Source organism: Dipodomys merriami, unplaced genomic scaffold (genome assembly GCF_024711535.1).
Source record: "Dipodomys merriami isolate MVZ:Mamm:240054 unplaced genomic scaffold, mDipMer1.0.p SCAF_110, whole genome shotgun sequence".
Lineage (NCBI taxonomy): Eukaryota > Metazoa > Chordata > Mammalia > Rodentia > Heteromyidae > Dipodomys > Dipodomys merriami.
In genome coordinates, this window is record NW_027202383.1 from 634,416 (window position 1) to 655,953 (window position 21,538).

The 21,538-nt window shown below is 47.1% G+C and overlaps 1 protein-coding gene across 2 annotated transcripts in view; it reads left to right on the top strand.

Moving 5' to 3' along the window:
- The window catches only part of Asap2 (ArfGAP with SH3 domain, ankyrin repeat and PH domain 2), a 153,901-nt gene that overhangs the window by 73,328 nt on the left and 59,035 nt on the right, over nucleotides 1-21,538 (top strand). For both annotated transcript variants that reach the window (XM_070015232.1, XM_070015234.1), the window contains exons 4-7: nucleotides 10,939-11,013; nucleotides 11,523-11,572; nucleotides 13,843-13,972; nucleotides 16,338-16,423. In XM_070015232.1, coding sequence (XP_069871333.1) covers nucleotides 10,939-11,013; nucleotides 11,523-11,572; nucleotides 13,843-13,972; nucleotides 16,338-16,423 — 341 coding nt within the window. The remainder of the gene's footprint in view (nucleotides 1-10,938; nucleotides 11,014-11,522; nucleotides 11,573-13,842; nucleotides 13,973-16,337; nucleotides 16,424-21,538) is intronic.

Below are 21,538 nucleotides of genomic sequence, written 5' to 3' on the forward strand. Positions count from 1 at the left end.
CCCTCAAGACTGTGTAGCTGGGACTAGCCTTGAACTACTAAGTGCTGGGACAATAGTCATGTACCAAAACCCTCAACTCAAACTCTTCTTTTAGAAACTGTGTGCCCCCCCACCCCAAAAAAGAAAGAAACAGCTTATGTGCCAGAACCTAGATCTATATGGGAAGGCTGGAGTAGAGAGTGTGAGGGAGGCGTAGTCAGGAAACACAAGCGAGGGGAGCCGGCAGGGAATCTACAGAGATAAACGCAGAAGTCCTGCCTTTGTTGCGTGCACTCCCTTTTCTGCGAGAATGTCCAGCTGCTTGTGGATCATAGACTAAAATCTAAAACTTAGCAGCTCACCCCCGATACTTGTGCAGTGCAGTTTTGGTCTACAAGGTACTCAGAATTGGTTTGGTTGGCACCCCCTGGGTCCGGGCCCCGCACCCACAGGACATCACTGCAATTGCCTGGGACCGCCTAGAAATGCACACTTGCCTGGATCCCGTGGAGCAGGTCACTGAAGAGTAAGCATGGTAAAGAGCAGGTATGGTAAAGGCCGAGATACCTGGCTCAGGAGAGAGGTTCTCAGAGTGCTGTGACTGACTAGCATGCTTAGAAATGGGCATTTCTAAGAAGTTTTCCAGTGGAATGGGAGCCTAGCAAGCATGAAGCTGTGGATTGAAACACCAGGACTGTTTCTGACACACACCCCGGAAAAGCCCCCTAGTAATGTGAACCTTCTGTCAGAGCTACACCTTGCGAACTGTTGCCTAGAGGTTCTGACTGTCAGGCGCGGCTGACTTTCCCCCGCGCAGAACGGCAGCAGGCCGCCGTCTAGCCAAGCCTAGAGAAGGTCGTTTCTAACCTTGCACATTTGGAAGGTACTCAGATTCTTGGTTGATGGTTGATGGAACATTCACTCCCAGGGGTGTAGGAATCACGGGCTGCAGGCATCCCGGACTCCTCCTTGTTCTGCCGCCTCTCCGGCTGTGCCTTCAGAAGGTCTTCTGAGGTAGGCTGACTCCTGTGTGCAGACTCATCATTTATTCTGGTGGTGGGGGTGGGGGGCAGGAAGCAGAAAGTCACTGTTTTCTCTCCACTTACAACCTGAAAGATCAAAGCAGCGTGACTGCCAGGGAAGTGTGTGAAAACTGGAAACCAGGTCAGTGGTTTCTTCTCCTCTCTCTGGTGTGAAAGTTGCCAGTGTTTTTGGCAGGCGGTTGTTTTTGATCTAAAGCTTGAGTGGGCTTGAGTGTTTCCTTTCTGTTTTAATTAAACAAACGATGAGAGTGCTCTGCCTCCAGACACAGGACAGGGCACATTGGTGTTCACAGGCCCTCTGTGGAGGGTGTCACCAGTGCACCACCTGTGCGTGTCCGCACCTTCATGTGCACGGATGCTAGACTAGTGCACGCCAGAGCAAAAATGAAAATGGCCCAGAAGAAGATTTTTGCCATGAGGTTTTCTGGTTTTTTCAGTCAGGGGACCAGAAGAAGCTGTGATGGAGAAAGCCTCCTGTTGGCAGCACAAGTCAGCCCAGCCTGGCCAGCCCAGTTGGATATGAGCCTCCGCTTAGGAGGGCCAGGGTGCTTTCAGTCACTTCAGTTGTAAGCAGAGGGAAGAACTTTGGCTTCAGAGTTCTCTATTCAACTCCGCTCCTCTAGTTGTGTGGTCTGGGGACAGAGTAGATGATTTAATTCTGTGTCTTAAGGGGGGATGGTAGTTTCCACTTCTCCACATGCTCATGAGAGTTCAGTGAAACTGAGTGGCCGTGTGCTACTCTGGATTATTCAGGCTGTTTTACTTTGTACCTTCTGCTGCTCCAAGTGTTTCTGCCTGGGTGCCCATTCTTTCAGACGCACACCCTGTGCCCGTCAGGACCACTCCGCCACGTAACTTTGGTGTTGGCTGTTTTTTCCTCTAGGAATGTTCTTGCATCAGCCTTACAGTATCCCCTGCCTCACACCCTTCACGCTCGGCTCAAATGTCACCTCATAAAAAGGCTGCCCTTGCCTGTCTAGGAGATCCTGACACACATGCACGCGCGTGCGCGCGCGTGCGCGTGCGCGCACACACACACACACACACACACGCACACACACCTTCATTTGCATATCTATAGTAGCACCCAAACTAGAAACAACTGGAGACAGTCAGGGTACTTGGGTGAAGAAATTGTGGTGTACCTGTACAGCAAGTAGAAAGGAAAGAACCATGAATACAGTCATGCAAAGGAATAGCAAAGTAATTATGCTCAGCTTCCAGAGCTTTGTGAAAAGAGTCAGAAGAGAGAAGTTCATACTGAAGACCATCTCTAAAATTCTGGAAAATGCCAGCCATTCTCTGGTGACAGGAGTTAAGTAGATCAGTGATTATTCAAGACCAGGGCTGAAGGAGTTTTGGCGCGTGCAAGTCCGAATATTCACTGTCTGAATTTTGGCAGTGGTTTCTCGGATATCTATGTGTCATAACTTAAACCACACACATAAAATGTGTTTGGTTATTTTATGAATTAAACTTCAACAAAGCTGTCTTAATTTTTTTTTTTTTTTTGTCGGTCGTGGGGCTTGAACTCTGGGCCTGGGCGCTGTCCCTCAGCTCTTCAGCTCAAGGTGAGCACTCTACCACTTGAGCTACAGCACCACTTCCTGTTTTCTGGTGGTTTATTGGAGATAGGAGTCTCACGGTCTCTCCTGCCCGGGCTGGCTTTGAACCGCAATCCTCAGATCTCAGCCTCCTGAGTAGCTAGGATTACAGGCGTGAGCCACCAGCGCCCGGCTTGTCTTAATTTTTTAAAACCCTTAGATTCATTCACTTTGAGGTGCTGAGCAATGTGAACCTTAATTTTTTTTTAAAGGACAGGAAATATGGCTCAAGTGGTCAAGTAGCCATGTGAGGAAGCTCCAGTATTGGCACACAATTTTCTTTTTCTTAAGGGCTGGAGGTATGGCTCAAGTCACAGAGGGCCTGCCTCACAAGCTCTCGGTAGACCCTTGCAGTGGTATGAAGTGCCTGCTGTATCTCTCCATGTGATAGGGCGATTGCGCTGGGTGGCCATGGCACTTGAATGGTGGCCAGTGCAGCAGAGGAATCTGGGGTTCATTTGGTGCAAAGGCAGAGGCCCATGTAGCTGGTATATGTTCTGATGGATAGCACACTACAATTTGTCACCACTGCCTCAGGCCCTGGTGGAAAAGTGGAGTGAGTTCCCAGCACTCAAAGGCTGTTTCATGAAGTTTCCATCTTCTCACTAATGCTGAAAATTGCTAAGAACACCACTAACTGAGCATGGAGGTGTGGTGTCCCATGCAGCCTTCTGTCCTCTGACCAAGAAGTGTTGCCTATCTATGGTAAGCAGATGGTCTGCCTTTCTTTGAAGCCTTGAATTTTCCCGATTAACTCTTGTGATCAGGCAGCATTAGCTCAAGTTAAAAAGAGGGGCTGGGAAGGTGGCTCAGTGGTAGAGCGCTTGCCTTGCATGCCTGAGGCCCTGGGTTCGATTCCTCAGCACCACATAACCAAAAAGAGAAAAGCTGGAAGTGGTGCTGTGGCTCAGGTGGTAGAGCGCTAGCCTTGAGCTGAAGAGCTGAGGGACAGCGCCCAGGCCCAGGCCAGAGTTCAGGACCCACGACCGGACCAAAAAAAAAAAAAAAAAAAAGAAAGGGAAAACTATTCATCTCAAAATGTCATCCTTTCACCCCCCCTCCAGATTCTTACAAATTAAAATAAGTGATGTGACACAAACGAGTTTCAAATAAGATTCTTTGGCCATGTTTTGCACTATATATTGACAGAAAAAAAAAAAAAAAAGATCTTTGTAGGGAAAGCCAGAGAGTTGAAGGTTTTGGAGGAGAGCTCTGGGGAGATCTGTTCTTTTTTTAGATTCATGGTACTGGAGCTAGATTCTGCCTGATGACTTTTAGCTGTTACTTAAAAATAGAGAGATGCGCCGGGCGCTGGTGGCTCACGCCTGTAATCCTAGCTACTCAGGAGGCTGAGATCTGAGGATCGCGGTTCAAAGCCAGCCCGGGCAGGAGAGACCCTGAGACTCCTATCTCCAATAAACCACCAGAAAATCGGAAGTGGCGCTGTAGCTCAAGTGGTAGAGCGCTCGCCTTGAGCTGAAGAGCTGAGGGACAGCGCCCAGGCCCAGAGTTCAAGCCCCACGACCGACAAAAAAAAAAAAAAAAAAAAAAAATAGAGAGATGCATGGTTCTTGCATAAAAACAGACATGGAACTGAACAGAAAATCCAGAAATAAATCCACACTGGTTCAGCTATCAGATTTTTGACAAAGGATCCCAGATGTACACTGGAGAAAAGATAGCCTCTTCAACAAATGGTACTGTGAGAACTAAATATCCACATGAATAAGAATGAAACTGGACCACCATCTCAATTCAAAGTGGATCAAAGATTTTAGCATAAGCCCTGAAACTTTGAAATTACCACAAGTAAAAATAGGGAAAACAGTAGAACATATTAGCATAGGCAATAACTTTCTGAATAAAACCTCAGTAGCTCAGCAAATGAGATTGACAAATGGGATTTCACTAAACGAAAAAACTTCTGCACAGCAAAGGAAATAGTCACTGGACTAATGAGACAGACTACCGAATGGGAGAAAAATCTTTTCCAGCTGTACATCTGACACAGGATTTATAACAAGAGTATAGAGGGAACTCAAAAACAACTCCCAAAGAATCAACGCAGTTAATAAATGAGCAGATGAGCGGAACAGACAATTCTCAGAAGAACAACAACAAATGACCAATGAGCACTTGATGACATGCTCAATATCCCTGGCCACAGAAGAAATCAAAACAACACTGAGGTTTCATCTCATTCCAGCTGGAATGGCCATCATCAAGAAGATAAACAGCAAATACTGGTGAGGATGCAGGGGAAAAGGAACCCTGTTACACTGTTGATGAGAGTGTAAATCAGCATGGAGGCTTCTCAATAAATTAAAAACAACATAGAATCCAGCAGTACTGCTTGTGGTTTATAGGAGAAGGAGCATAGATACAATAGAGGCAGTGAATACAACAGAGACACTTGTTTATTACAGCACTGTTTACAATAGACAGCCTATGAAAACAGCCCAGATGCCCTATATCTGATGAATAGATCAAGAAAAATATGGTACATGTACACAGTAGACTGCTTCCCAGCTATAAAAAGAATGAAATTATGTTGATTTCAGGGAAACAATTGCAACTAGAGAGTTTCATGTTAAAGCAAAGTAAGCCAAGTTCAGGACAAAGCTTGTATGTTTGTAGCTGCTAGACTTGAAAGATTTAACAAAAATAAATAAAATACACAGAAGTGTGTGTGTATGTATTGTGTTTATAATTGTGGATCTGTTTGAGGTGAATGGGGGAAGAGTGTTAGAGGGTGAGCAGTACAGAAATATATTGCATATGTAGATGAAGATAGCAAAATGGCACTCTGAAAGCTGTTGAATCGAGGGTGTGGGGGAAAAACAGGGTATGGGACAATTGAGAGTAAATGTGAAGTCAGTCTGACTAAAGTCTTAAATACACATTTGTGAAATGTGATTATTCAAAAAAAATCTTTTTGAACTATTAGTATACACTAAAAAAAAAAAAAAAGTACAAGAAAGTAAAAACGGTCCCGTCCTGGATGGGGATTCTAGTGGGAGGGAGGAGAGGAGAGGGAGGGGAGGGAAAGGGAATGGGGCCAGAATACTTTGTGTCCTTGTGTGAAATACGTCATTTGTTTTGGTTTGGGAAGGGTAGGAAAGGAGATGGATGGGTTGAGTCTGGTCAAGGTACATCATATGCATAAATGGAAATGCCAAATGAAATCCCCTTGTACAACTGATTCTAACAAAATTTTTTAAAAAAATAGAGCTGTGACTTGTGAAGAGCAGTGACAACTCTAGAATCCTAGTTTTAGGCTTTCACAGCAGTCAACCCCTTGGGCAAGGTCAGCTGGCAAGGATTTGCTAGATGCCTAGGTTTAAGAGATGCAGCCTCTGCCCCGCCTGGGGTGGGCCTGAAGTTCCAGGGAACAGTGACCAGAGGGGTAGGGGAGACTTTTGAGCCAAGTGGGAGGTGGTAGAAATAGACTAAAGGAGTTTTAAGGCCAAATAAATAAAAATTAGGAAGAACAGTATGAAACCATGGTGGTTTCGGAGGTCATACTGTAGCCCGCTTTGCTCATCGGCTGTGTCATTACATAATGGTTTTGTTCTTGACCTTCAGCATCCACACCTGCTGTCTGTTCTGCTGACCAAATCACTTTGTTTGTACTTGTGAGATTATAGACTCTGACTTGGGCTGGCTTGTCTTGTCAGACATATTCAGGTGAGCTCTGGCAAAGCAAAAATAGGAAAAGGAAGAGGGAGAGAGGAAAAGGGAAGGAAAATTACTTGAACAGATGGCATATTGGTTGGCAGTGATTGATTATTTGTTTTCCAGTGTGCTAGTTGTTTCAGAAGCCCATTTTTTTGTAATGGTCATATCTGGAATAAGTCAGAGTGTAGGACAGTGCTGATTCTTGCTTGGAGCTAAGAGCATTCTGAGAGAGTGCCCAGGTCTTGTCTCTCTATGGATCCATAAAGATTTCATAGCTCATGGAGAGGAGGCTGGAACAGCTGGAGCAAGCCGGGGAATGGTCCTCTCTTCTTTGGTTGTGGGTCATTCTCCTGACCATTACTTGGGGAAAGCAGTTCACCTGAGCTTCTCCCACACAGTGAGAAGGATTGTAGTCTCTCACCCGCCCCGCCACAGGAGCTGCTGTAGGATGCTTGGATCCTCTGCACCCTTTGGCCAGACAGAGGGTGGTCAGGGACCGTTCCTGGGAAGTCTGCCCTGTGGCACATGCCCAGAAGCTGTATGTGGCACAGGGCCCTGGTCAGGAGCACCTGAGACTTTCTCCATTTACCTTTGCAATGATGCCTTTCTTAAATGGGCAGCTTTCCTGAAGTTTATTTTACATATAATGAAAACCACCAGTGACCTCTCACCATTCTTCTATTCTAGGACATTCTCATCTCATCTAGCTTTGGACAACCACTGTTCTACCTTCAGTCTCTGTTGATAACTTTTCCTTTTCCTTTTCCTTTTCCCTTTCCGTTTCCCTTTCCCTTTCCCTTTCCCTTTCCCTTTTCCTTTCCTTTCCTTTCCTTCCCGTCCCGTCCCATCCCGTCCCATCGTAGGGCCTGAACTCTGGGCCTGGGCGCTGTCCCTCAGCTCTTCAGCTCAAGGCTAGTGCTCTACTACTTGAGCTATAGCACCCACTTTTTTTTTTTTTTTTTTTTGGTCCTGGGGATCGAACCCAGGACGTTGCACTTGCTAGGCAAGTGCTTTGCCACTGAGCTACACCCTAGCCCTTAATAACTCTTAGGAAGAAACACTTGTGAGTGTTAACCAAGACTCCCTTGGTTGACCTGGTGCCCCAACTTTTCTTTCCAGCCTTTAGGGTTCAACAGCCTCTCCCCTGCTCTCCCACCTCCCTGCATTGTCTGGGCTGCCCTGCCCCCATCAGTTTTCTCATGTCTTTTGCAGTCTGTCTTACATCCATCCCCTACACAACAAAAATTTCCTGGTGTGTAGGATACAAGTGAGCTTTCTCAGAAAACCCTCTGCTGTTTTACTTATGGCGGGTGGAATCTGCATGTGGTTTACTTAAACAGATAGCTTATTTCCTTCTTTTCATGAAGGGGAAGCCATGAATTCCTGAGGTCCTATCTAACTCTATTACATATTGTGCCCTCCTCTCCCCCGCCTTCAGCTTCTTCCTGCTCCTGCTCTCCTAAGGCTGTGTGTGCCTCCTGTGTTGGCATTGGCTCTGTCCACCGAAGGCCGTGGGTCCAGTCCCGGTGCCCAACCCAGGAACCACTCACTGCTTAAGTGAATGAGGAATGAAAGTGTGTCAGCCAAGTGTGTGGGTATCCACAGATTGTGCACTGTTCCCTGCTTTCATATTTAGCTGCTTTACTATTTTAGCACCGCAGCATTCCCTTCTTCTTCTCTCCCCAATAAATCTCCTGTCAGGATTTAAGCTTGCATTTGAATTAGATAACAAATAGCCTCAATAGATGTATAAACCAAATGGTGATTCATATCCTTGCCATACAGAATCTCGCTTTTCCTACTCATGCATACGTTCCTGTTCCTACTTCTATATTCCTCCCCTTCACGAAAAGCCTGCTGGGGGTCCTTCCTAGAAGTACGATTCTTTAATCATTGATGGTCTTGCTCTCTTCCTCCCACTCATGCGATGGCTGATGGCCCTGCGGCCTCTGCTTCCACTGCACCGTGAGCAGCCCTGAGTGTCTGGGAGTCCACGTGGGCTGTTGATGCTGTTGCTGGCTTGTGTCTTGTCCACTTTGGCCCGGGCTCCCCTGCACATAGCGTTAGATGGAACCCACATGCCTGTGAGGGCCGTGGCATGTGTGAGCATAGATGAGCGAGCAGCATTGTGAGTGACAGTAAGTGGGACAGGCGTCTTCCGCCCCGCCCTGGCTGGCCACATTGTTTAAACCTGAAGCCCCTAGGCCAGTGAGGGGAGCCACTGTTCTCTCTGATGTACACTGCTGAGCTTATGGCCCTTAGTGTGTATGCATGTGCTTAGGCATTGTTTCATTCACCTTCATAGCTAGCGTCTGTAAAACAGACTCCATATCTATGTGATGAATGAATTGGCTAATTTACACCTGCATTTGCTATAGTATGTTTGGTTTCATGAAAAAAATTTTTTGGGGGCTGGCCTGGGGCTCAGTTAGCCCAGGCTGCCTTGAACTTCCATTCTTCCTGCCTCCAACTCCAGAGTGCTAGGATTATAGGCATGTGCTACCATACTCACACCCAGGTCTTTCTGGCTTAAAGGTAAATGTGTATAATTCAGGTTGTATCTGAACTCTTCTTATAGCTGTCTGTCATGTACTGGGTGCTCAGAACAGTATTAACACATACCGATTTACCCCATGTGCTGTGTGAGCATTGTCCTCAGCCTGCACCTGCACTAGACGGGTGGGATATGTAGAGTGTTTCACAGGTAGGCACAGACCTTAGCACACACCTTGTAGGGTCAGTAAGGTGGACGCAGGCAGGACCCGCCACACGCTGGAGAATGGAGAGAATGGGAGTTCTGGGAGGGATGACTTCCTGTGGGGGTATTGGGCTCCTTTGTGGGGAAGTTGATCTTTGAGTTATGCGTCATAGGCCCGGACTGTTTCAGTTGGGGGACAGATTGAGGGTGGACCTCAGGTCAGGAAAGCAGAGTTCAGGAGGCTGACTGTGCGGGTGGAAAATAGCAAAGAAGATGAACTGTGGAAGGTCCTAAATGCAGTAACAGGAAGTTTAGGATTTATTAGAGACAGCCCTGGCTAAGCCTGGCAGCTCGGACAGAGGGACTGGCATGGGCGGAGACAAGCAGCCCTTGACAGGGAGCAGGGGCACCCTCATTTACCAGAGAAGAGGCTCTGGGGTCCCGCTTAGGCCCCTGAAATGGAAGCAGTATGTTGTGGAGAGGCCTGGAAGCTAGAGAAAGCTTGGTGTGGAGTGGCTGCGTGTCCTGGGGGTATGCTAGCCAGAGAGGGGAGGGCAGGGTCCGTGGTAAAGGAAGTGCCAAGAGTGCCACGGGGTGTGGTGGCGGCCTGCCTGCCTGCCACGCAGTTCCCATGGAGACCCAGGTGTGCGTGTCCTAGGGATTAGTGATGGCAGGCCTTCTAGGTGTTGCTGTCCTGCGTCAACCTCCCCTTAAATAGGTTATTTGTAAGTTTCTGTTTTGGGCGATCCTCACAAGTCACAGCAGATGGGTGCACCGTGGAGGACCGCCAGGTCCAGCGGAACAAAGGTTGACTGTAGTGCAAGGCAAGAATTACTCAAACACTCCTGACGCGACAGTCGTTCATCTGGTGGTTGGAAGGGTCGGTTGTTGGGGCAGGCATTTTTATACACCCTAACAGTATTTCTCAAGTGAGTTTGAAAATTTCATGCTCTGAATTGTTGGGAAATCACACCTTGTATTGCCTTAAATTACTGCCTGTTTTATCCTCCTATTGAAGATAATGATTCTAAAAAATGATTCCTTTACTTGATTTTGGGAACAAATGTGGAGGTTCCAAAGTGGCCATTTGCGGCCCTCCCTTGCTCTCTCCTGTAACGTGATCACAGCAGCCCTGCGTTGCTCAGAACTTGCTGGTGCTCATCCGGCTCTTTCCCCTCTGGAGAGCAAGTCTCAGGATCAGAACGTGAGTGTGTGCCTGGACCGTGTCCCAGGCAGAGTGCTGCAGCTTTGGGAGCTTGCCATGAGTGTGTCAGGAGGGCTGGAGTCCATTCAGTTGACTCTGGGGCAGAAATTCAAACCAGTGCCTGTTCTTACATCACGGAGAACCCCCAGACTCCTGTCTCTCCCCTCCCTGGTCGTCTCCTTTTCTTGTGCTGGCTCTTGCCTCACACCTTCACATGTCCACCCACACTCTCAGACACACTCTTGTCCTACCCTCTCTCACACACTCCCTGAGGTATTCACAGTCCTCTCTCTCTCACTCGCACACTCCTCATATGAGGCCCCCCCCCTGCTCTCCCCGCAGGCGGTTGGCACTTGCCTCCACATTGGGCATGGCAGTGTGGGTGGGGTGTGGGGCTGGGGCAGCCGGGAGAGCGGCTTAGGGTCGTTTCCTTTCTTCAAGACTCTTCAAAGCAATTGTTCTTTTTATTTCCAATTACTGTCATTTCACAAACTTCATAGCTTACCGTTATAAAGTTGTTACTGTGAAATATTTACACATATGAGCATTGGTTACTTATATGTTTCACTCATGAAGTAAAATTGTTAGAGCCGGAATTAGGCTGTCTGTGCCGGCCAGGCCTTACCAGAAGGTTCTTAGTTACTAAATGTCCTCCAGCGTGCTTGCAATGACTACTTTAGATTAAAAAGGGAAGTGGATTTTTAAAAATCCTTCTTTGTTTTTATTTTTTAGATTCAAAATATGAACAACATAATCTCCTTCCCTTTGGACAGTTTGCTGAAAGGAGACCTGAAAGGAGTAAAAGGGGTACGGCACTCAGAACCCTGCTCATCGGATGCTCTTATACCACAGGGCTGTGAGGTGGAACGGTAGGGGGTGTGAGGGTGTGGGGGGCCTGAGACCTTCAGCTGGGTCTGCACACGATCTGTGGGTCTGGCCCATCTTGGAGACTTCTGCTGAGACGGCTCAGTCTTGGAGACAAGTCTCATGTTGTCTTTTCAGGTTTAATTTTAGGGTACACCTAGGTTCCAGGTGATGAGGGGGGAGAGAATGGCGGCTGGGTGATACGCATTGCATTGTCGCTCTCCTTTTGTGTAATTTCATATATTTTGTAATAAATAAACAAGAGAGAGAAAGCTATGCCACGCCACCCGCAATCTTTATTCAAAGCCTATGGTGTGTTTTTTATTTTTCATGAGATTCCATGCATCATTTATTACAGAAATTAATGCTCTGTTCAGGACTGGCTTAGGACAAGGAATTTTGTGGCACAGAAGTTAATGATTTGTCCTTAATTGCTGCCTCTTTGTTGACAGGATCTGAAAAAGCCCTTTGATAAAGCTTGGAAGGACTATGAAACAAAAATGTGAGTTTTCATTTTTAAGGTTGTGTGTAGGTAATTGGAGATTTCAATTTTAACTCAAACTTTACTGCTCAAAGGGGTTGTCTGAATAAGCAGTAATCCAGGAAAGAATTTACATAAGGCTGCATGGCTGTGATTGGTTGGGAGGTCAGATGCTAATGTACCTGGTGTCTACAGTCAGAGATGGTGGCTTTGACCCGGGACTTCATGGATAGTGTCAGGTTGGTTTCATGTTCAGGAAAGTTCACTGAAGGAAGTGGAAGCTAGTTTTCCTCAGGAGGTATTCCTTCTTTGTTTTTGAGTGCTTTCCATGTTTCAGTACCACGTAGGACAGCAGTGCAGTTTTCAGACTTCATTTTCCTGGTGATTTTTAAAAACCATCTGCTTTTAGCTGTAGGTTCTTATATCTTTGAAATACCAGCACACATGACTTTAGAAAGATGCAGCTTTCATTGATTGCATCACCTACCAGAACAGAAGACACAAGTGGGCTAGTTGACGCTTCCATGCGGACCACAGATGCTGCCTCAGCTGACTTCACACAGTTTTAACATTTTCCTTCACGGCTTCTCCTTCCAGGGTGGGGAGAGTCTAGCTAGAGTAAACCCTGCCCTTGTGGGACTAAGTATTTAATTATTTTAAATACTGGAGAAATACGAAATATTTTTTAAATGTCCCATGTTTACTTTGTGATCTCTGTGCCTTGGGTAAATGGAGAGTTTTATGAATGGGAATAGAAACTTTAAGAGGAAGCCATCTGGCAAATTAAGATGTGTTATGAGGAAATCACTTTAAACGTAATCCTAAGTGTTATCTGGGCCCTTTTAAAACAAGCTTGTAAGCCAGGCTCTGATGGCTTGTGCCTATAATCCTATCTACTCAGGAGGCTGAGATCTGAGGATCGCAGTTCAAAGCCAGTCCGGGCAGCAACATCTAAGAGACTCTTACTTCCAATTAGCCACCTGGAGTGGTGCTGTGGCTCAAGTGGTAGAGCATTTGCCTTGAGCTGAAGAGCTGAGGGACAGCGCCCAGGTCCAGAGTTTAAGCCTCACAACTGACAAAAACAAAACAACAACAAAAAACAAGCTTGTGTATTCTTATTTGTGAAGACTACCAGCCAGTTATCCCTAGCCTTCAGCATCCTTTATCTGTGGCCACTTGAGTGAAGTCAGCATTCCTGATTCACAGATAGGAAACCAAGACCCAGGGGTGGCTGCTGCTCACCCAGTGAGTGTCTTGGGGTAGGACCAGGAGGTGGGTCTTCTGATTTCCATCTGGCCACTCCCACTGTACGGTCGAGACACCTGTAGATGGGCTGGGGACAGAATTACTCACAAAATCCCAGAATCTGAGGAGCTGTGGTGGCACCCTTTAAACTCGAATCATTGTAGAATGCATAAATAAATAGTTCTTTCCCCACTAACTATTCTCTATCCATTCCAAGAGGCCTTGTGCTATGTACCAATAGGGTTTAAGATGTCTTTAGAATTCCTGGGCATAATCAACTGTCAAGAGTAGTGGTTTGTGATGATACTCTCAGGAACCCCAGGTAGCTTCCCCCCCCCCCCCCCCCCATTGAATGGTTTTTAAAGAAAATGTCACCTTGTGTCTCCAAGTGCCACCTTGAGTCTTTGTGCTAAAAGTGCTGCCTTAAGTCTCCCTACAGGAAATGCCTCTCTGGCCTCCTTCCTGACAGCCCTTTAGATGGAGTACATTCTGTCACCTTTCTTTAATCTCCTTTCTCACAAAAGAAAAAAAAAATTCCCAGCCCTTCAGGGTTGAAGTGATTTTGTAGCTTGTTTTACCCGATGGTTTTTGTCGGGGTGTGCTCTAGCTGGTCAGTTTAACGTAAGCTTACCCTGGATGCTTCCATGATAGCATTCAGCCTGAGGTCAGTCTGCTAAGGGCCATAAGGAAGGAAAAGATGAGTTGGGCAATTCTATAGGGCTGAATACTAGGCAGGGGAGGCTGGAGAGTCTGGATATCATCTCTGGTTCGGAAGATGAAGAGGAAGCCACGGGGATGCTGGGAGAGGAAGGCGGGGAGGGAGGTGTGAGCTTGTGCAGATGGACTCAGCCGTGCTTAGGAAGTCTGTTGAGTGAACAGTGAGGAGGCCAGCTCTGGTGTTTTTACGGCAATGGACAGTTTCCTTTTGCTCACACAGTGAGCATTTGTCTCGGCGGCCTAGGGAATGGGACAGCTTAGAGGCCATCCATGTCAGAGAGCCCTGTCAAGAGGCCTCTTGCTTTGTGCTTGCTTTTCTTCACACACAGAACCAAAATAGAAAAGGAGAAAAAGGAACATGCCAAGCTCCACGGGATGATACGGACTGAAATAAGCGGTGCTGAAATTGCGGAGGAGATGGAAAAGGAGAGGCGGTTCTTCCAGCTGCAGATGTGTGAGGTGAGATGCTGGGAAGGCACGTGCCTCCCCGCGCCCCCCCCCCCCCCCCCAGCCACATAGGACTGCAGTATGGCCTGCGTTAGACTCCTCCCCAGTGATGTCATCTCTGCTCAGACCTGTGGCCTCAGATCAGACACCAGATGGATTACTGAACTCCATTTCTGTACTGACACCTTAGTCTCTTGGTGACAGAATTAGGTCACTCTACCACACCCAGTCTTTTATTGAAAGTAGAGAAAGCATAATGCATAATGTCCTTTTTGGCTTCACATGCTCTCAACGTGCCTCCTCTCACTGGAATCAGCTAAGATACCCAGTCCTTGGGTATGCTTTCATGAGGTACCCAGGTTCTCACTGCACCGCTGGAGTCAGAGACGGAGGGCTTGGCACCTTCATGGCACTTGAGGACAATCCTCTGTGCCCGGGGAACTGCTTTCTCCAGACAGAGTGCTAGTGCCTCAGGGACAGGCAGGCTCAAGGTGCCTGGATGGACACGGGGAGCATTTCCGCAAGATCCTGGAGGCCTTTGATTGGTGAAGCCCCAGCAGGTGCCCATGGGTGCACAGTGAAACAGCTCCTACCCCGCTGGGGTTTACTTCCTCGCCCCCCAGCACAGCCTGAGGCGGTGGGTGGTGTTCGTTACCTTGCGGCAGCAATGCGCTTTGTCAGATACGGCCATGAATCTTCTTTCCATCTTCACCTCTGTAAACTTTTCTGAAATATGTTTCTGACTGAGTTTCTGTAAGTTGGGTTTCTGGGTCAAAGAGTACATGCATTTTATGTTTTGATATATTGCCAAGCATTTTATTAACAATTGTATCATTTTGATAAGTTGCCAGACATTGAATTAACAGTGAATATATCTCAGTAAGGAAGAGGACATGCTTAAGTGAAAGCAGTTGTTGGAGAGCAAAATTAGTAGCCTGTGGTCTCAGAGTTGCTCTGGTCTCCTCACCGGGAGAAACAGGAAACAGAGGCTACACAGAATGATCTCAGGGTCCTTTTTAAGGACCACTCAACAGTTTTGGTAGTGAGAGATTCCCCAGTGTGTATTCTCCAATCCTTTGAGAAAGGACAGCATTTCTCAATGCTAGTTTTATAGGTCCCTGTGGCTTGTCTTTAATGAATTCTCTAACTTCAAAATGGCTTGAATTTATTTTAATTTAAAATTTAGTTGGTTGTAGCCAAGTGCCGGTGGCTCACGCTTGTAATTCTAGCTACTCAGGAGGCTGAGCTCTGAGGATCACCATTCAAAGCCAGCCCAAGCAGGAAAATCCATGAGACCCTTATCTCCATTAAACCACCAGAAAATCAGAAGTGGCACTGTGACTCAAGTGGTAGAGTGCTCACCTTGAGCTGAAGAGCTGAGGGACAGCATCCAGGCCCAGAGTTCAAGCCTCATGAATGACCAAAAACAAACAAACAAAATTTTAGCTGGTCGCTAGTTGCTCATGTCTATAATCCAAGCTACTCAGGAGGCTGAGTGAGATCTGAGGATTGTGGTTCAAAGCCAGCCCAGGCAGAAAAGTCTGTAAGACTCTTAGCTACAATCAAGCTTCAGAAAACTGGAAGAAGTGGTGCTGTGGTTCAAAGTGGTAGAGCGCTAACCTTGAACAAAAGTGCTCAGGGACAGCACCCAGGCCCCAAGTCCAAGCCCCACAACCAACCAACCAACAAAATAAAATAAAAAGGTCACCTGTAGGGGGAAGTTCCTTGAAGATAAAGACCTCAGCTACAGAATTTTAGCAATTAGTGTTGTGAGTAATGACCTTCCTAAAGCAAGGGCCCTGGCACAGAATGTGAGCCTTGGAGACACATGATGGTTAGAAATTGCATTCAGCCCAGCTGCCCTGCTCCCTCTGTGTAGCCCCGGTGAGACCTTGTCCGGCAAGGTACTGTAGAGCGTCTGAGAGTTCTTGGCTCTTAAACTTTTGACAGTTAAGATGGCTGTAAAAGAAACATTTAATTATAGCATCAGAAGATATTAAGGCTGGGTGGCGGTGGCTCATGCTTGTAATCCCAGCTACTCAAGAGGCCGAGATCTGAGTATCTCAGTTCAAAGTCAGCCTGGGCAGGAAAGTCTGTGAGACTCTTGTCTCCAATAAGCCACCAGAAAACCTGAAGTGGCGTTATGGCTCAAGTGGTAGAGCACTTGTCTTGAGCTGAAGAGCTGAGGGACAGTGCTCAGGTCCAGAGTTCAAGCCCCAGGATCAAAGAAGAGGAAGAAGAAGGTATTAAGTGTGCTAGGCACTTTGCCCTTTGTAAAAGACATAAAATAAGTGGAGAAATAACCTGTCTTTCTGAAACTTCTGTTAAGCTCATATTCTATTCATTTCTCTGATGATCACTCTTTGTTTCTGGACAGTATCTGCTGAAGGTCAATGAAATCAAGATCAAAAAAGGAGTGGATTTACTCCAAAATCTCATCAAATACTTCCATGCCCAGTGCAAGTAAGTCTCCTCTTCTTCAGAGTGTTTGAATGCTTCTCTGTGAGTCGCGGCTCCTGACAGACAGTAGTACTGTGCAGAGGAGTGCATACCCTTAGAAACCCTTGGGGGAGGAATGGAAGGCCGGACCGAATGTGCGCATGCCAGGGAAGGGAGCCCAGAGGCCACCTGCTGTGAGACTCTGGGTATTTGACAAGTTGGAATAAGTGAATTCATAGGAAGCAGAAGCAGATTAGTGGTTGCCACAGCCTGGGCAAAAGAAGAAATGGGAATGACCACTAATGGGTGTGGGGTTGCCTTTTTGGATCATGTAAACATTCCGGTGTTAGTGCTGATTGTACAACTTGGTGAGTATAGTCAGTGAATATTACACCATACAGTTCGAAATAGCTAATTGTGCGGTTTGAGGATTACATTTCAACTAAAGTGGAAGTATGTGTGATATAAAAAAATTTACAGTGATTGCCAAATTTGTTTGATTTTACCCCATCATCTCAGATATCTTTGTTAGAAGAGAAATGAGGGGTGTTCATACAGGGTATTGAGAAAATTCTCTCATCTATCACTGATCCTGTAGAACCAATGATGATGAAAGCAGAAGACGTAAGAGTAGAGAGAAAGAGAAACTTGTGTGCTGAAGTGCTACTGTACTCAGCTTTCCCCAGCCATCAGCCCCTTGTAGTCTGATTTATCGTTTCTGCTCCCTGACCTGGAAGTCACTGGATAGACACCCCCATGGCTCATTCACACACCTGACCACTGTTCACCACACGTGTTTGTGTCAGACTCCAGGGGAGGTACTAAGATAAAGTGATGCGCAATATAGGCATAGTTCTGCTGGGAGAATAAAGTTGGGGAGTTGAAACAAAGAATAAGTGTTGACAGCTGGGCAAAGTAGTACATACCCGTAAGCCCAATTCTCAGGAGACAGACAGTAGACTTAAGAGTTCAAGGCCAGCCTAGAATGCATAGCAAGACTTTTCTCAAAAACAAAAGAAAAACATTGGGTGTTTCTAAAAATTGTTCTGAAGTATGTAAATCAGAGAGAAAAACTTGATTTAGGGTTAGGTTTTTACTTCTCTTAATTTTCTGTTTTGTTCACTGTTACATTTTCCAAAGACAGACCCAGTGCCTGGCACTGATACTTCTTGAGTTCCCTGCAGGCCTCTTCAAGAGACATGTGCACTATGACCTATGAGCAGGAGCCCAGAGATAAGGAGAGAGAGAGAGAGAGAGAGAGAGAGAGAGAGAGAGAGAGAGAGAGAGAGAGAGAGAGAGAGAGAGAGAGAGAGAGTGTGTGTGTGTGTGAATACTCCAAGCAGAGTCCAGGTCTGAAGGTAAAGGCCAGGGTAGCTTGAGAATGGTGTGAAATGCAACTGGACAGATAAGCCCTAGAGACATGGCCTCAGGTTCTGGAGCAGGTTCAGGGTCTTAGCTCAAATGTGGTGAGGAGGTCTGGAATAGTATTTTTTTTTTTTTTTGGAGAGGGGCAGTTCTTGTTTTAGGACTTGAACCCAGGGCTTGAGTGTTGTCCCTGAGCTTTTGCTCAAGGCTAACTAACATTCTACCAGTTGAGCCACGGCTCCACTGGGAGCTTTTTTGGGTAGTTTAGTGGAGACAAGAGTCTTGCAGACTTTCTTGTCCAGTCTAGCTTTCAACCACCATCCTCAGATCTCAGCCTTCTGAGTAGCTAGGATTACAGAAGTGAGCCCTCGCCCCAGCCTCTGGGATAGTTTTGATTCACTTCCTCAGAGTCCCTATGGTTGCCAGGGCCTGCTTGAGGTTCTGGTGATCCAAGAAGGCAGAAAACCCAAATTCTTCCCTTGTGGACCTCAGGATTACTGGACAGACTTGTAGGAGTCCCACGAGCAGACACTGAACTGAGTCTGTGAAAAAGCACAGGCTGTGGTGTAGCAAGAAGGAACAGATGGAACAAGAGTGGATGTGAGCTATTGCTGAGGTACCTGGCTGGTGCCCAGGGCAGTGTAAAGATGATGGCGCAGCTGGACTGTCAGCCCAGCATGAGTACACATGTGGGTGGCTTGAGAACTCTTTCAGAGGTCAGATTGCAACACACCTGTCCCCTCACCTTCTGAATGGACCTTTCCCCAGGCTGTTGTGTCTTGTTGCACACACATTGTTCCTTTTCCTCGAATGTCCTCATGCTCCTTTGGGTCATTCCCAGCTCTGCTTTCCCCTGGGGCCCAGCTCCTGGAGTGCCATGACAGTCTTGTTTTGCTGACCTGGGCCTCTGCAGTGTCCTCTGCGGTCGCCTGGATGGAGCCCTCCTCCGTGTCTCTGTCCACCGAGGACCTGTTCACTCGTAGGAAGGCTGTGTCATCTGTTTGTTTCCATCTCCAGGGCATGATGTGGACACGTAGCTTGTGTGTCACACCTAGCATGTGTGTGACACACTTAGCATGTGTGTGTTGCAGGGACTTGTGAGGTCACTTTGAACAGAGTGCTGTGGATTTTCACTGCCGCTCTGCTTCTGTGCAGTTGTGCGCTGAGCGGGCTCGTCCTAGGATAAAAGAGGGTGGAGGACTACACGTGGAGAATTTTCAAAGTGCATGCTTTGACAAGGCTCAAACCCTGCATGTGATCGGCACGCAGGCTCCCTCCCCTCTCTGTTCTCCAGGAGCAGTGACCTGATAGGAGGTAATGTAGGAAGTGGGTTGCTTCCTTGCTGACATTTTATTTTTAGGAAGAAGCGATTCTGAGATTTCCTTTTTCTTCTTTATTTTGCCCAAACTATCAGTTGGGTAGCAACAGACCACTTGTGGAAAGTGAATGAGTTGACCTTATATGGGCAAGAGCTCAGTAACCTTTTAAAATACGAATCATCTACTCCTTCCTTCTTGGATGAGAGAGAGAGAGAGTGTGTGTGTGTGTGCGTGTGTGCGTGCGTGTGTGTGTGCGCGTGTGTGCGTGTGTGTGCACATTCACACTCCGTGTTCCCCAGGTCAGTTAGGCAGCTTTCACTTTTTCACGAGTTTCTGTTTATTTTGTATTTTTATTTTTTATTGTTACTACAAAGGTGATGCACAGAGGGTTACAGTGAGGTCAGGTCATGAATACATTTGTTTTTGGACAATGTCACCTTTCCTTGCTCTCTCCCAGTTTTTCCCCTCCCATTCCCACTCATAAGTCGTATAGTCCATTTTCAACCTAGTGTCTAGTGAATAGACTTCCAATTTTAAAACTAATATTTGGGGGATAAAATGTGGGGCCTGAGAGACTTGCCTGTGGGACCCCAGGAACTTGTGGGGTCGCCATGTGACCCATGTTTCGCATCATGTATCTCTAGTCTCAGCCCCAGGAGCCCAGCCTGCTTGATGCGTGCCTGCCCAGCGCACGCTGCCTCCATGGGCTGTCATCCTCGGATGGGAGAGACTGCTGTGTGTCACCCAGGTTCTAGGAGCCCTTTGAGCAACTTAGCTGTATATTGTTTTGCTGTGTGCTTGTGTTTGTGTTCTGCTTTTTGAAGTACTTTGAAGGGTACTTCACTTGTGTTCTGGGCCTGTGCTGCTGGAGAAGGAGGGTTCTGTTCTCTAGAATCTAGGACTAGGACAGCCCTGGTATGGCCTGGTGTAGCATAAGATGGTCAGCTCCTGAGCAGGAGACATGAGTGTGGAATTGGCTTACTCCTTGTGTCCATCCTGAGCACATGCCTGCTGAGACCCAGGCTGGCTTGTCACTCGATGGACTTGGGATGCCACGTTGATGAGTCCTGAGGAGCTTGGTTTCATGCAAGGCTGCTGCAGACCCTCTGCACACCTGGCGTCCCATGGGATATCAGAGCATGGTACGTAAAGGCCTGGGGTGGGGAAGAGGAGGCAGAGGCGGCCTGGTACCACCAGGTCCAGAAGAGACCACTGATTGCAACTAAGTGAATATACTTCAAAGGTTTGAGAATCTGGTCAAGCAGGCTACACAGTGTTTTAATAGAAAATACAATTTGGGCTGGGCGCTGGTGGCTCACGCCTGTAATCCTAGCAACTCAGGAGGCTGAGATCTGAGGATGGTGGTTCAAAGCCAGCCTGGGCAGGGAACTCCATGAGACTCTGATCTCCAATAAACCACTAGAAAACCGGAAGTGGCATTGTGGCTCAAGCAGTACAGCACTTTTCTTGAGCTGAAGAGCACAGGGACAGCGCCCAAGCCCAGAGTTCAAGCCCCATGACTGACAAAAAACAAAAACAAAAACAAAAGTTTGGTTTGGTAATTTTTTTTTATGTGTATGCCAGGACCAGAGTTTGAGCCCAGGACTTTGCTGGTCTTGTTCCCAGTGGGTGTTCTATCATTAAGTCACACCTCTATTCTGACATGTTTTTGGTTAGTTGGATGTGGAATTTCATGGACTTTTCTGTCCTGGCTCAGGCAGGCTTTGAACTTGAGATCTTCCAAGTCTTGGCCTCCTGGGTAGCTAGGACTATAGACATCCACCACTGGTGCCCAGCTGAACTGGTAATACTGATACAAAGCTTGAGGAAATGTTAACGGCTTGCCTTAGGAAAAATCTCTGTGGACTTCCATGCGTCATGGCAACTGGCTACAGTCAGCAAAGCACCCCTTAGGCACCTTTTCTTTGAAGCTCTGCTTTTCTAGGTGTGTGTCTCAAAGGTGCACCTGGATTCCACAGCATACCTCATAAGGAGGGGTACAGACAGAAAGGGGTTGAAAAATCAGACTGAGGAGGTTTTTGAGATAGACAAGTCAGACTACTGAGCCTGTAACAAAGATGGAGCCCACATTGTGTGTGTGTGTGTGTGTGTGTGTGTGTGCGCGTGCGCGCTCGCGTGCATGTGTGCATGCACTTGTGTGCGTGCGCATGCAAGTGCATACACACACATGCACCAGTACTAGGACTAAAACTTGGCCTCCTGCTTTTGTTTGGCTTTTTCTGCTCAAGGCTGGTACTCTGCCACATTTTCAATTTTGCTTTTTTGGAAGTCAACTGGAGATAAGAGTCTTTATGCCTGGGCTGGCTTTGAACCATGATTCACTGACTTCAGCCTCCTAAGTAGCTAGGATTACAGGTGTGAGTCACCAGTTCCCAGCTTGGAGTCCACATCTTAAGCCCACGTACTGTCCTGTGCAACACTGCAAATGTCATTT